Below are 17,224 nucleotides of genomic sequence, written 5' to 3' on the forward strand. Positions count from 1 at the left end.
GCGACGAAATTTTGGACTCGCTGGCAATCTGAAAGCGAACGTCGAGACGTCAATTTGTTTCGCGATAGCGACGGGGATAATAATTCTTAAATCGTGTGAATGACTAAAAACGTTACCCATTTACTTTAAAAAGAAAACATGTTAATGAATATATTATAGAATATATAGAATATAGAACATTAAATGGACAAATGTTGGATTTATATGACAAATTATATTCCGGTCGGCATGCTTCATTTGCACCCGCGACTCGCAATCCGCGCATCGCCTAGCCACGATATTTTTAGACCATGCCTCAACTGAGGTATAGCCTAAACGTAATTTTTTGTCCGGTCTGCGATGTATAGTTTACTTCCGTTGCTCTTGGCAGCGAAAATTAAATAATGGCAAAAATGACACGTAAGAAGCCACTGTATTATTTATTACTAACCTCAAAAAAATCCCACGTTTGAGAGAATAATATTTATAAATTTAAGTTTGTGTGTTTTAGTGGTATATATTTTGTTATTAATGTTTCCATATAACACATTTTTTAGATAGTGGAACCATAGGGCGGCATTTTGTATAGGGACGTCACTGGCCTACTTAGTTCGAGTTCTAGGTCTAGCAAATACAAATATTGTTTTTCAATGTGTGTTTGGAGTCAAAGTATGCACCCAAAAGGTTGAGAAAGTGGTTAAAATTCATTTAGGATCAGACATGGTCAAAAAAATCTTATCGTATCAATCAAGAATAGAGACACCCAAGTCCACGAACAATAATTGATATCATTCTACTCTCGGAAAATTGTACATGATATTACTTATTTTCATTCAGCTATATTTTTTAGCATTTAATTTCTGTGCTTACTTGTTGTTTGTTGATTTTTTCAGGAATGGATAAAAGAAAAATCAAATGGTACAACCATACACTCAAGGTTTAGTAACTTGGATGCCCGATTTTGAGACCACCTACGATAAAAAATAAAATAAAAACCATAAATTCTAACGACCAACGTATCTAGTAAAAATAACAATAAGTATATTCCTTTCCTAGAATTATTATGTCCTTTAACTAAACATAAATATTATTAAAGATAATATTAGTGGTTTATTTTTTTGCGTAGTACTTAGGTATGTATCTGTTTGATTGATTATGTTGTAGGTTCTTTTGATGTTAGTTGCAGGGATTTCGCTATTCTTTGGGTAAATATTTATACTCAATTTCTGAGAAATATGTAGAATTTTAAGATTTTGTTATAATTTAATAATTGAATGACTGGCGTGTACTGTTTCGAGGCCCCATTATAAATATTCTGGTCAATCGGTTGCGTCATCTGCGTAGACTCGATTAATAAACTCTACAAATATATTACCAAGAGTACATTACACGCTCACGATAGCTAAGTGGCTTAAGCGTCGGCCTATAACGTCGTGGGTCCCAAGTTCGAATCCTGGGTCTGGCAAATACACATATTGTTTTCCAATTTGTGTTTGAGTCAGAGTATGGGCCTAATGGCTTGAGCAAGTGTCTAACATCCATTTCTCGTAAAAACCAAAAATCTGTTAATACAAACCTCCACTCTGCGGAATCGCATATGATCCTATTAGGATCGGACATATTCAAAAGAAAAGAAATACATATAATTACATAATTATCTAAATGTTTACTGTAAACTGTTCCTAATTTTTTATATTTCATCAAATCTGTACTTATTAACAATACGCATGCATTGACATCATGATTCACGATTAGAAAATTCATGATTTATATAAATAAACATTTTTTTTGATTTGCATAGCAGCACGAAGAGAAAATATAATTATTATGTACACGTAAAATAAAACAATATAGGTAGATATAATCAGTAATCACGCGACAAATTATTTTGACTGTTGAATAAAAATATATCAGTAGGTATATCTACAATACCTAAACGTTTTGTAACATCTATTTATACTAAATTCACACACGGAGCACATTTTAGGTCACCAATATGTCATCGAATTATTAATTACAAATTCATTAGACGTGTTAACATGTTGATCGAGCGTAATATGCTTTAAAATCTAATTTATAAATTATCTTCTCTATGAAATCTGTCAAAGAACTTCATAAACCGATTAATTGGTCATTAGCGCAGTAATATTTGGTTTATGCAATGTAGTTTATACATTGTTCAATTATACTTCAACATTGTCACAAGAAAATATTTACAGCCTATAGCGTCAAGGGTTTCAGGTTCTAATCCTGGGTCTGGCAAGTACACGTATTGTTTTTCAATTTGTGTATGAGTCAGAGTATGGACCTAATAGGTTGAGCAAGTGGCTGACATCCATTTCTCGTAAAAACAAATTCTGTTAATACAAACCCCCACTCTGTGGAGGCCCATATGATCTTATTAGGATCGGACAAGGTCGGAAAATTTTATTAATAATGTTATATTACGACATTCACTAATAAGTAAAATATTTAATACAATCCTACTCTTCTTTATTACTTATCAATTACCGTCAAGATTTTTTTTTACCATGTCTGATCCTAATAAGATTATGATATATTATGATCTTATTAGGATTATGCGCCTACACAGAGTAGAGGTTTTGTATTGACAGATTTTGTTTTTACGAGAAATGGATGTTGGCCATTTGCTCAACCTATTACAGTGGCGGCGAACCTATGGCACGCGAAATGATTTTGCATGGCACGCGTTTGAAGAGAAAAAAATACCTATAATAATAATAAACGACGGATCGCAGTGTATAAAAAATAGCAGGCAAATACTCTTCAAGAATGAGCATTGCATTTAATGTAAATATATAATTGCATAGGTCGGTTTTTAGGCTTTATTCGTCACATATAATATTATCGCGCTAACCTCATCAGCCGGTGTGGGATGCCGCGCCGCGAACCTTTAATTTTGATCGATTTACAATGCTTGAGACCACTATAGCGAGAGAATGCCTCATCTGATCGGACAAATTCTGGTGTTAAATTACGTGTAAAGAACCAAACTAAATTATAAATTAACAAATAATTTAATTTTTACCCACAATGGCTGCACCAAATAAGAAACAAAAACTTGGTGGAGCTAGTAGTATTAATTCTGGCAGATAATTTCAAAATTAGTGGATCAAAACGTATGGCGTAATTGAAAAAAGTGGTATAACTATATGTGTGCTATTTTCTGCGAGTGGTATCTAGAACATCATCATTTTTTGAATAAAATTCTTAAAAACCATCTTTTTCCCATGTCGCCATTTCGCCACGTCAGACAATCGAAAAATAGTATTTGGGAAATTTTGGCACGCGTACGTAAAAAGGTTCACTAATCCTGACCTATTAGGTTCATACTCTGACTCATACATAAATTGAAAAACATGTGTATTTGCCAGAACCAGGATTTGGACCTGGGACCCACGTACCGTTATGATACATCTACAAAAACGTATAGTCATATGCTCCGTCTTTTTCTTTTCTTTTCCCATTTTTCTCAAAACTACCTAAAGTCGTTTTTCTCATTTTTCTCAGAACTACCTAAAATCGTTTTAGGGACTTTTGAAACTAGGCGCTGCATATTATTATAATACAGGATTTAAAAAAAAACTATAAAATGGTAATAAACTAATGCTGTACCTATATAATTAATTATGAAACGTGTTATTAATAATTTTACTGTTTCATCGTGAATAAAAAATATTAAAATTTCTATTGACACAAAAACCTTTTGTCATCGTATTTTTTTCTTCTTTTCGCAGTGACTTTAATTTTACTATCACAAAATTGACTCAATGTTATGAACTGACGTCTATTACTATTCCATCAGTTTAATAAAATTTCATCGACGCCATGGAAACATTGCATAAAATATAGTCAACAATACATTGTTAAATTAAAAAAATATATTAACTAATAACAATACCATTTATTGTATTTATAAATGAACATGTAAAACAATGCCAGCGTGGGAGATTTCTGTCATTGTCAAAAGAGGCAAAGTAGCTACCTGAGCAATATTAAAAATATATTTGATCTTTATCAAAGAGCTTTGACCTTTATCCTACAAAATCTCATCTTTTTCAGTCCATAAAGTTAGACAGCTATTTACTGACTTGTCATCATTATAGTTACCAGCTATTTTCACTTCGTGACAATGAGCACAGCGTTTCTCACGCAGCGCGCTAAAATGTAATCAGTTGTTAATTACAAAATATATATAGTAAGCTACTTATAATACCATTTTAGATATTTTTACCAGAATATCAGTTATTCCAAATTTAATAATATATATTATATTATGATACATGTTACACTTTACTTTGTAGACTTACAGTGCATTGTTTTAAATATCAACAATGGCGTAAGGTTGAATTGATTTGTGTGGTCATGAAACCTACCATTGTTTCTTAATTTGTAATATTATTGATTTTAGTTTCAACAATATTGCAAATATCGGTTTTCATACGGCTAGTTTTTGTGCATGTGTCATGGTTACAATAACATTGTAATTATTTTGAAATGTCGTATGATCGCATTTCATACGAACAGCTTTATTTTGTTTAGTTACAATGTATACAAGCTTTATATGTTATATATTATAATACTTAAATAAACTATGATCGGCTTAAAGTAGTGGTTCTCATGTGCGGCCACCAGCGCTTTACAGAATAATATTTCAAAAAAATATTTATAAAATTGGTTGAATACACATGACTTGTCTTAAATTTCTTTCCACGCTCAAATGATAACTTCGCCTTTTCAGATGATGGCAAATGAAAATGTCATAGGACTACAAACGAGATTAACATCATTTTCAGTATTTAATATAATTAACTGGGCTAACGTTAATGTCATGACACTCATGACCTAAAAACCATTTTAATAATACAACGGTTGAAAAATTTTGGTCGAAGTTATACTATGATCGAGAATCAAGTCAATTCAAAGAATTGGCAACAATTGCTTTATTAATATTGCCGATTTTTCCTACTACTGTATACGGTGAAAGATCATTCAGTGTAATTCACTTCATAAAAAAATATCGAAGCCAGTTGACAGCTGATGTAAACTTAGAAGCAGCCATGCGACTCGCATTGGAAAAATGACCTATTGAGGAATTTCTATTTGCATTATTTTTAAATAAATAGATGTAGGTACTAAAATGTTCAAATATCTTTTATTAAATGGACTTGTCTACAAAAAAATTGATCAATTTTTTTTAGTAAATACAATTTAGTTTTAATTTTTTCAATCACAACAAAAGTGAAATTTGGCGTTTCCATAGAACTGTGATTGTCAATTGTGCGGCCACAGTTAAATTTCACGTGAGAACCACTGGCTTAGAGTCTTACCCGATAGAACTTGAAAGGTTTTGAGTGTTGAAGAGCAGAACAATATTGTGTTCCAATCGCACTTCAACAAATGTTACGATTCACGTAATACATTTTTCAAGATGTACCTATTCGGATGTAGAGAAAAGACGCAGTGAATGATTTCTTGTAAAGACATCTATTGAGATGCCCCCTATTCTGTGGAGGTTAATGGTAGTTTATATGTTTTAAACATTAAAAACTCTCTTTGATATAAGAAATGATTTGCATATATCATAGAAGGCTCGATAACTTGATACGAAAGTACTCGCCCGGCTTTGTTCCACGCGGTCTGACTTTTTTATAGAACTTTTTCTAATAATGTACCCATGTTTCTGAAGTTTCATATTGTAAAAACTAGTTCCATAAAACATATTAATTATTATAATTTATTTTCTCTACAATCCGGTGTGTATCTTGGCCGCTTCACGAAGAGGTTTCGTAACATTATTTTTTACGAGAAATTTCCACTTGCTCAAGCTATTAGATACATGCCTTGGATTCAACCACGCATTGAAAAATAATATGTGAATTTTGCCAGACCCGGGATTTCAACCTTGACCCTCGACTTACCAAGCGGATACGTTACCACTAGGCAATCGCGGGCGTATAATAAAAAAATATTACCGTACATAGTCAAATAATTATTTGTAAATAAACTATTTTTTTTTATTAACCGGATAATTCATTACTTTCCCTAAATTTTATGTTCTAATATATTTTACCCGTCAGTTGTCAGTCATGATTTTCATATAAAAGATGATATAATGGAAACTATGAAACTAATTATCATAATTGAAAAACCAAAATAGACCCCCAAAGAAACGTCAGCAAATCATTTCACAAAGGGAGAGGGCTAATAACAAAAATGCGCAGGGACGTACCTGCTAAGTTGATGCAGTGGAAATAAGGGTGGAGTTTAAAATATATCTTTAAATAAACTATTTTTTTTGTTCATTGAACGTTAACGCTGTTTGATAAGAGCTAACAGTTGTACGATAATTAGTTAATTTCGTCAAAATTAGGTAGGACACATGTGGCTTAATTGGTAAATCACATTTGCCGGGATCCGATGGACGTGGGATCGAGTCTGAGGTTTCTGGTTTCTGAAGTTTTTTTTAATTATGTGTAAGTATTATTTTGTTACGGCAGTTTTTATTACACTTAATAATAATTACAAGATAAATAGAACTTTTTATATACCACGTTTTTAAATTTGCCGTTGAATCATATAAGCTTGACAATCCTATGTATTAATAAATACTTTTCTTTGTACTTGATAGAAATACTGAATAAATATAGAATACTGAAATGTGATTTTGACATTCCATATTGATTTCCATAGTAACGCACGTATGTATTAATAATTTAGTTGCTAGGACTGGACACACAAGAAAAAATTTGTACTGAATAAACAAGAATACGAGCTAATAAAAACGTGATAATAATATTGATTTAAAAACTACGATTCATAATTTGAAAAGCTTTCTATCCGGACCAGTTTACAGTAATTGTTACTTGTAAATTAGGTAGATAATATAATAAATGATATACCTAACTTTTTATTCAACCTGTTAATTCCCAATAGAGTTTGTCATATTATAACAGGACATATAAATTGGATGTTTTGGATGTGTTGATCAAAATATAAGATCAAGCTTGAAAAGCTTATAATTAAAGTTTTAGCTTTTAAAATAAATTAATAATATTCAATACCTACCTATATGATTACTGCCTACCAATGGGTGAATTCAAAATAATGAGTATCTACCAAGGTAAGTAAAAATTATAATAATCTACACTTTCACAGAGATTCACTAGGTTTTACAACGTAGAACGCAATGTGATAATACGATCGAGCTTTTTCGGGTTAACCTGAATGTTTCAGAAAAACGGAAAAGTATATTTATTATTTTTAAATACAATTTTCTGAAAATTGTTAGTCAACATTATAGTAGAATAATTTCTTAATATTTATAGAAATTGGATACGAATGAAACAATAACAAATTCATATTACAATACTTGTAACAAATAACTGCATTATAGTATTTATTATGTAAATTAAAGACCTATTCGTATTTAAAGGTAAACTTTAGATAATCGTTTAGTATCGAGTCTTCGCCAATAGAATCTACCTGTGCGTTGAGTAAGCTTAGAATTTAGATGTTCGCTGCGCAGGGGTGTATGAAGGAGACGGGCGCCAAATGTACCTACATATATATGGGGCGCAATGCCAACAAAGCCACGTGGATAAAGACTTGATCAAATTCGGTCTATCGAGATTGTGATGCGCCGACTTGAAAACAGATAGCCTTCGGGTACATCAAACGGGAGGGCGCTGATTGGGGGAAACTGCAAGGCAGGGGTGCATTCATAGTAATCATATTACATGATATAATGGCACTAAACGGCTTAATTTTACTTTTTATTTTCTAAAGATACCTTTTCAAATATCGCTCACGAATCGCTCACGGGAGGGTCGATTTACTGTTAGGAATTTATTTTCATTTTTTTATAATTTATTGATAATATTGACCCGTGAAATCACTGTACCCATTTGAAAATATATAACATGCTTACAAATATAATATATTATATTACTTATTTCAAATATAACGAAATAAATAATGGTGTTGGTAGTTCGCCAATACTTTAGCAATCAACAATGGTTATCAATTAAAAGATACATCTTTTGCAATCCTCAAAACATAAGAAAACATAAAAAAATTGGATTCGAACACACATCTTTCATTGTCCGGGTGAGTGCTCTTATCCGTTAAGCTACCGATTCGTCTATGAAACATATAAATTAATTCTAATAACTACGTTGATAAAGGCAATCAGCTTTGTAGTTAAATCAAAATAATAATATTACCAATGTCATGGCATCCGGGGTTGGCCAAATTTATGAATGACGTCCTCGCGCTATCGGATAATTATTAGTAGGTACTTACTTTTTTTTTAAATTCAATACTGCATATAGGTAGGTACTTATAAAAGATTTATGAATGAAAAAAATAAGAAGCAGTTCATCTTTTGATCTCCCTCCTCACCTCAACGTCGAATTAATTTCTCCGAATTAAACCTCATATTATTCAATAAAATACATACAAATGGGTAAATACAACAGCTACTTCCAACAATGGTGTGGCATAACTCTAGTTATTACAGATTTGATCCACGGTGTTGACAACTTGCCATGTTAATAATATAAATAAAAACACTATCAATATCAACTATTAAAAAAAAAACATGATTCGGCTCTGTGTCATCTAAAACCTGCGTCCCTCGTCGGGGGCAGAGTGACGTGTTTATCTAGCGTCACGGCGAGACATTAATGAGACAGCCACCCGAGCGGAGGGGATGGAGTTCTACCAAGTTCACCACCACAATCAGTATAACCACCTCGTCTGCCATCAGTGTTCAGTGACTTGGAGAAAATCGGTATTTTCCAACACCAGTTGCTTGAGCAAGTAATCTTTCGTTCTTAATACGGCCTCGAACGGATGTCAAAATTGTAAACCGTACTCTGTTCGGAAAGAAAGTGTATGTAAGCACGTGATCACTAACAAGCTAGACTTGCTATATGCAAGCAAATATAATACATACCTATACAAAATCTTATGACTTTTGTATTGTATAACAATATTCATGAGAGAAATAAATAAATGTGGACTAGTTGATTTCTTATTATACCTACTGGATGGATTAATATTACCTTTATATTTAGTGATTAGCTAATTGAAGTGTCTCGTGTACTAAAAACAAGCATTGTCATAAGCAATTATCAAAACAAACAACAAACATCGGCAAATTAAGACTAGATGTGTATGATTAACGATAAATAACGAAAAAAAAGTCGGTATGATGATAAAAAATAAAACCTAGTAATGAACAAAAGTCAATATATTACAAAGTCGCCTTTTCTTTTCTTTTAATCTCACTTAGCTGGCCGACCCACCACGCCGGGCCCTCGAGCTAGAGCCCTGTCAGCCTCCCTTGTGGATGCCACGTAGTAGGGTGTATTAATATAATTGGTATTGACATAAAATACGTAAATTAATTAGAATCATTTATTTATGTTTTTTTTGTGCTTCGCTCTCCCATGGGAACGTTTTTTTTTATTAAATTAAGTCTCAGTAAACTCAAAGTACGCTTGACTGAGTGATGACCTCAATCTTGGGCATTTGCTCCTGAGACGTTCTCAGGCGTAAACAACTGCTGATTCTTCACAACCAAACGTAAGGACTCGTGATCGCTTGATTAAGACCGAGTGTGGTGTGCGGGGGTTGGTTTTGAGGCTTAACTATCCGGTAGTTGCTTGATTTTTAATTTAATTAAAATTAATAAGTTCTACTAAATTTCATATTTACACAATATTTATTAACTGAACTATGTCGCGAAATGGCCAAAAATCTGAATCATCGTTGTTAAATATATCATTCTCTGCGGAAAGCCAAATATATGAAAATCAATAAATCCCAGTAAACGGGAACTGAACATTGAAAACTTAATGAGACATATTAAAGATATGTCGATATTACAGGGTTCGAAAACTGATGCGAATATCAGTGTGTGCGTGATCGTGTATTCTGTAGATCAGTGATGTACAACTAGTGAGTTTCCATGTCATTTAAATTACATTTTTATTCAATACTGAATACATAACAGATTTAAGAATAGTATAGGTATTGTTTAATATATGTATACAAAATGTAGTAGCTGTAGTATAATGTAGTAGTTTGTAACTATGTTTCTGAGATTTTTCAAAATTGTGATTTCTCTCACTGTATCTCAGGAAAAGTCTTATGCACGGTCTAAACTGTCAAAAAGTGCTATGTTTTAACAGCCCCTCTCTTGAGTCTGTTAACTTTGAGAGCGAGATACACAGTTTCGACAGTTTAGATGGTTAACGTATTGTAACAATTATTATAATACCTCAATACATAAATAATATGATAAACTACCAACGATAGCTGTCGATAGCTGCTTTGTATATAGAATAGACTTCTGCGCATCTATTCTATACACAATACTGCTTTTGGCCGCTACGACAGCTATCTAGGGTAGATTTGAATTGAAGTATGTATGAGCACTTATTGTAACAATTAAAATATGTTAGCCGTCTAAACAGTTAAACTGTCTATCTCTCTCTAAAATTTGCCAGAGCGAAAAGAGGTGCTGTTAAAATATAGCATTTATTGTAACAATTACAACTAACTTTTTGTAATTGTTACAATAAGTGCTAATACATACTTCGATTCAAACCTACCCTAGATAGCTGCCGTAGCGGCCGAAAGCAGTCTTGTGTATATAATAGATACCCTGGTATGTATATATTTAAATACACACAATAATATTTTAGCGTAATATAAATACGCCCGCGTTGGACCAGATGGTTCGAGGCTCATGGGTTCGAATCCTGCTTCTGGAAAATTTATAAGTATGTTGTTTTTAGATGTGTATTTGAATCCAGAGGTTATACTTGTTGATCGTAAAAATTATGTTGCAGAACGTCTTCGGAAGGTAGCTGCAATTGATTAGCATATTGAATTGGAAAATATGGGGGAAAATAGTTTTGTTTATAATATAAGGTTATGCATCGCTGGTGTATAGAGACGATAGGTAATATTTAGCCGCTTCTGTTTAGACGCGAGTAATCCCTAAGGATTACATAACCATAGAGACCCGTTCCATCAATCAACTAGCGAAATCTCGTGCCACCATCTGACTGAACATTTTTAACATGACAACATAGTAATCTAACCTTTTGCTTCTTACAAGACAACAGATGGTGTTTGACGTTTTTGAAGTGTATTACGATCTATCAATAATTGAGTAGGTTAAAAGCAAAAGGGCTTCTCTCCATTTTTTTAAATTCACAACAGTCGCTCTCTGAAATATTCAAATTAGACTAAATAATAAAGATAGTTTAAATTTAATCAATGGTTAAAGTATCTTGAATCATTCTCTATCAATATAATATTATTAATACAATATAATTGAAACCTACCTATTATGGGTACATGATACATGTACAGAACATGACGTCATTATGCATATCTTAATGTGTAAGTCAGTGGTTTCCAAACTTTATTTTACTACGCCTCCCTTTAAAAAAAATCTAATCTTGGCGCCTCCCCCCTTTATTTCATTAAATAATACATACACTTTTTTAAATAGCCAATAATGTACCTACAAAAACAAAAAAATATAAAAATAAACAAGGTTTTACTACTTATGTAATATTCATTTTTAAATTAATTTGTTTTTCATGCGATGAATGTTCTTTTTTATTAGCATCATAAATTTTAATAGTACTCAATCCTTTCCAGTTTCCTAAATTATACACGGGAGTTATCATTTAAGTATATCAATCATCATACAGGTATCACATCAAATTGCAACGCACAACTACATATTCAATAGCCCTGATACAAAGTAGCGCCTATTATTAATAAAATAATGTGAAAAATGCATTAGTAAACTAACCAAGAACTTAGTAAATAGAATTTTGTTTGCTTCAATATATCTGGCGCAGAAATCATTTAAAAGTGGAAACATGGCGAACTTATTTTTTTGTAATTTTGATTTCCAAAGCTCCAATTTTTTATGAATGCCTTCACTTTGTCTTTTTAAATCAGTAAATGCATTAGTGTTTTTTGAATTGATTTATTCACCATTTTTTTTTTAAATTTCAACCATATAGACAAGTTTAACAACAAAATTATCGTTCCTAAACAAATTTGCCTCAAATTTCAACATTATGATTTGACCCTTTTATTTTATTTTTTCACGAGATAGCCAGCGCGCTTCACAATAGTATAGAAGTGACGTTTTATAAAATTAGTCTCCATATTTTCAGACAGGTTTGCAAACAAACCTTTTATAGGGCTGTTTTTTATGGAGTTTATGTTTATATAACTAGCGGCCGTTTTATAAACTATACATTTGCAAACTGCAAACCTGTGGCTACATTAATTGTGTTAAACCTTTCGCGCCTCCCTTTGCAACACTCCGCACCTCCCAGAGAGGCGCGCCTCCCAGTTTGGAAATCGCTGGTGTAAGTAATGTAGAGAAGCCCTTTTGCTTTTAACCTATTAAATTATTATTACAGAGATTTCACTACACGGCGTTTTCGTGTAGGTACTTAAATCAATGATGTTGGATTTTTTTTACGAAATTTATGAAATTGAAGCAAAAAGCGGACCTCTAGGCTTTAGTCAACTGATTAGCTATATGTGACTTTGCATTGCAGGTTAATTTGCAGAGAATTTCACACTAGGCACTATTTCTTACCATGGCATCCCTTAACGAAGTTCAGTCACCCTTAGGGCGATCTTTGCTTTATCATATGAGTGAGTGAACAGTTTGGTGGACCTGGACTCAAACCAATGCGTACAAAATGCGGCGTCGTCCTCAGTTACGTTTACACTTTACTACTATGCAGCGCTCGAAATGGAAAAGTTAACGAACCGGAGCGCTCGACAATTTTTTGAAGATATCAACATTACTTGTAATTATCAAATTACATATAAATTAATTAGAGTATTATATAAAAATTAGTGTTCGATTTTTTGGTATATTATGACCTATCTAGCGCAGACCGTCAAATTATTTTTCCACGAGGTAGAGCGATAATTTTACATATTTCACGAACCGGAACGGCACTTCGGTGCGCTCCGGTCCATTTCGAACCCTGCTACTATGACATTTGTTTGACAATATTCAGAACATATAAAAAGATAATTCATCACGATGAGTAGATAGGCAGCCAAGAATACTACACATTGGAATTATTATTTAGTTGCAAAATCCTGTATAATTTGTGTAAAATTGTTTATAACTTCAGTTGTGAAGAAGAAAATCGGAATGGCAACTGAGCGATGTTAATATTTGTGGAGTTTGCCAACTCAACCATGCTTTTTTTTATTTTGTTAACTGTCAATTCATGGTGGAACTGCATTGTATTGTTGTTTAATTTAATAAAACGCATTTTTTTTGTAGTATTTATTCCACTTTTTCCACTTTTAAAGTGGAATAAGTACTACAAAAAAAATTGCGTTTTATTAAATTAAACAAAAATTAACCATGCTTCATGCGGATGCTAATTATTTCAAATGATGTAACAGAAATAACGTATAAGGGTAAGCACTTATATTTATAATTCAAATTATTTGACTTAAACTGATATTACACTAAGTAGCTAGTAAGTTAGCCGTCTTTATATCTGGAGCGACGATACAATGAGTTTATGTATTACATTTTATTTTACAAATTAATATGTAATGAACAATAATTGTATTGCACATAATACTTACAGACAAGTAGGTACAGATATTGCTTTTCAATTTGTCTATGAGTCTGAGTATGGACCTAATAGGTTGAGCAAGTCGCTGACATCCATTTCTCATAAAAACAAAAATCTATCAATTATGGCCCCCACATCTTGAAGCGGGCCCCCATGCTAGGATATTTGGCGGCCCCCTACCTATCGCTAAGGATAAAGGCACTGTGACACTCTACAGTAGCGTTTTCCAAATGATGCACGCGGTACAATCAATGTGTAATTGGTGTTTTTTTTTTTTTTTTTTTTTAAATATATTAACTAATTTTAATACATCCATTTGAATTATGGGATTGTCGAGTATCGATACACAATTAAAAATTGTATATATAATTGTGAAAATAGCGCTGCAGGCGACTTTTTTTTATTATTAAAGCAAATTTGTGATGTCTGTTTATCTCACTTATCTGGTCGACTCGCCTCGCTGGGCCCCTTCTAAGCTCGGGCCCCCTCGGGGCCTTGCTGTCAATACAAACCTCCACTCTGTGGAGGCCCATATGATCCTATTAGGATCGGACATGGTCGAAAGAAGTAATTTCAATAACTCAATACTATCCACCAGTCGCAAATTGATTTACAATACCCTTTCGACCGATTTTAGAATATAGTATAGAGTGCTAAATAATGATCTTTCGTCTACTAACTACTGTCTACTACTAATAGCAGTTTATTATCGTTATTTTCGTGCTGGGATAGATATTAATTGGAATGCTTTCTTGTACGAGTGCAAGCATACTTTTTCCAGTCAGTAACTATCGTAATTTCATAATTATAAAATATTTATTTCGAATTAATGGTCAGTTTTATAATATAATCTAATTGGACGAGAATTTGTTTTCACACGTCGTGATAAACAGAAGATCTTCCGAAAGATAAATGGGTAAACAAAAATCCGAGCAAGCAAATCAAAAATCAAAAATAATAAAAAGAATCATCAAGTTTCTTGATGGCTTCATATAAAACATAAATACTTGTCTTGTACGTCCGTTGTATTTTCTTTTCAGCGGCGCCTACTGTTGAAAAGTTTTAGAAAGACTGGCAATCAGTTGTTAAGTAAGTATACGGTGTAGATTTTAACCACAATTCAGGCGAAGTGTAAAAAAACTAGCCCGCACGTGCTCCGAAAGCAAATTTCTCGATCGAGCAATAATGGCGTAGACTCCTTTCTCTGTGTCTTTGAATTTGTTGGGAAAGTTGGGGCCCGATCAATCATTCCGCTAAACGTGACCGCCATTTTTACTCGGGGGCCGCTTTGCCGTCCGTGCGAAACGGCCAAAGGCCCACCAATGTGTGGCTCGCGTATTTATTTATGCAGTAAGTAGTTAGGTAATAATAATAATATTTCATTTATTTTCCTCAGGAACATACCAATATTTTTTTATGATTTGGCTCTAACCGCATAGCACACATTTGTGTAAAAGAGAAATTTGAATTTTAATACACCCAATTCCGATCATAACTAAATCTTACTATATCAACCGTATAATTGATTGTAACAATTGTATTTGAATCTTGAGCAATATTACCAATTGTCAATTTTTTTCTATCATATTTCTATTCAGTATTTTTATATATAGATAGCCAGACACAACAGATAGAGTTGTTAAATATACGAAAACTATTCAGTGGCTCTATTCTATACACAATGCGGCTATCGATGGTAGTTTATCATGTTTATGTATTGAGGTATTATAATTGTTACAATAACTTAGCCGTTTAAACTGTCTATCTCGCTCTAAAAGTTAACGCAGCCAAGACATGGCCTTTTAAAACATAGCACTTTTTGTCAGTTTAGTCATTTAGTGTAATAATTAACCGCATCAATACATATATATAACAAACTACTCCAATAGCTGCATTGTGTATAGAATAAACCCATAGAATAATCATTTGTATCTACTTATAATGTTACTCACTTAAAAATTAACGTATCAATTTATTTTTCAGTTTACAACATTTATTACGGTTTTAATTCGATTATAGTATTTGCAGCAATCTCGTAAAGGTACAAAAAAACATGGATTTGGAGTAAAATAATAAGCAATAGATGTCTTCATAAAGTTATGTCAGATGCAGAATCGACAAAAAAATATCTTAAAGCAATTTAGCAGTGCCGTGTGTTGGTATGTAGGTATGTCATTTTATATTATTTAACACGCAGTATATAGTTCTATATACGCATTTTACAATGTGCTATTGCTAGATTATACTATAGGTGAACGATAATATTTAAAAAATAAATAAATAGAATTTGAAATTAAATATGAAATGCTCATAATATTCACAACTTAACTGATTTATAATTTATAAAAAAGTAGGTTGAATCTTAATCTACCCTCATAAGATAAACATTCTTGACTTAAATTTTTGTCAAAGTAGAGATAAGGTTTATTTTTAACCTTGATATTTATTAGACACCTTTTTCACGATTTCTTAAAAACCTTTGATATGTGTAGGTATTGTTTTGTATCGTGGAAATATTCTTCTAAGTTGACGAAACCGATTGTGATCAATATTAACTTATGATCTCAATATTAATGTGTTTTATATTAATTAGTAAAATATTTAATTAATCCTAGTCCATCTCTTCATTAATGTATATATTTGCAGACATATTATAAACATTGTCATTTTATAAACTTCAGAAACATTTATCTTCTAAGCATCCAATCTGAAGTTGATGTTATTTATGGTAAGATAGTAGTCATTTGCATTTTACATCGCACATTTTAAGATTTTTTTCAATTACATGTCAAGTTTAAATTATGTAAGTATAAATTAATAAATCTGATCTAAGAATTAAAAAAATTGAAAAATATTATATATACCTACTTACATGGATAATTAGATTTCTATGTATTTTGGCACCGCACGCCTTCAGTATCGAAAAACTATATTGATACCATCCATTACCCATTAGATAGCATTAGTAATTATTACAATTTCCCATAATATTCAACATAAAAATTTCAATTTCATTGTTATGTTATCAATATTCATTAGGAACTATTAAGCATTATACGAAAATCGTTTAATGAATCCCATCTCCAGAAAGCATAATAATATTTCTGTATAAATTTATTCAAAAATCTCACCATTTTGTATAGAAATGAAGGAAACAATCGCGAAAAGCAAGATGGCGACGGTGGGTCGATCCATTTCCACGCTTTGGGGGGTGACAGGTGGGCGGGGCTAACTTCGCGCCAACTTTTCCCGTTTTCCACAATGATAGTAACTTCGAGCAAATGTCACCAACACACTGGTATAGAACAAATTTAATTACGTAATATACATACAATTCACAATTTCATTATTCGGGTTAAATGCAGTTATTTTATTATGTATTATTTTTAATTAAGCATTTGCTCCTTTTAATGTAATTTCTAATCAAATTACATGTAGATATACATTCACATAGAAATTTACGTTATTAAATTTACCTATATTAAAACGTTTCTACATATAGGTACACGATATTTTAAAAATTATTCCAAATATAATTGGAACTTTCACTTATTTATTTTATG

At 32.1% G+C, this 17,224-nt stretch overlaps 1 protein-coding gene across 1 annotated transcript in view; it reads right to left on the reverse strand.

Moving 5' to 3' along the window:
- The window catches only part of LOC147067318 (protein Skeletor, isoforms B/C), a 102,290-nt gene extending 85,414 nt beyond the window's left edge, over nt 1-16,876 (reverse strand). Inside the window, exon 1 of the mRNA XM_085954783.1 lies at nt 16,793-16,876. Within this exon, the coding sequence (XP_085810909.1) occupies nt 16,793-16,856 (64 nt within the window). The 5' untranslated portion in view covers nt 16,857-16,876. The remainder of the gene's footprint in view (nt 1-16,792) is intronic.
- Nucleotides 16,877-17,224: the final 348 nt, after the last annotated feature.

The sequence above is a fragment of the Rhyacophila brunnea genome, unplaced genomic scaffold (genome assembly GCF_057557595.1).
Source record: "Rhyacophila brunnea isolate RB1 unplaced genomic scaffold, BYU_Rbru_1.0 scaffold_4, whole genome shotgun sequence".
Lineage (NCBI taxonomy): Eukaryota > Metazoa > Arthropoda > Insecta > Trichoptera > Rhyacophilidae > Rhyacophila > Rhyacophila brunnea.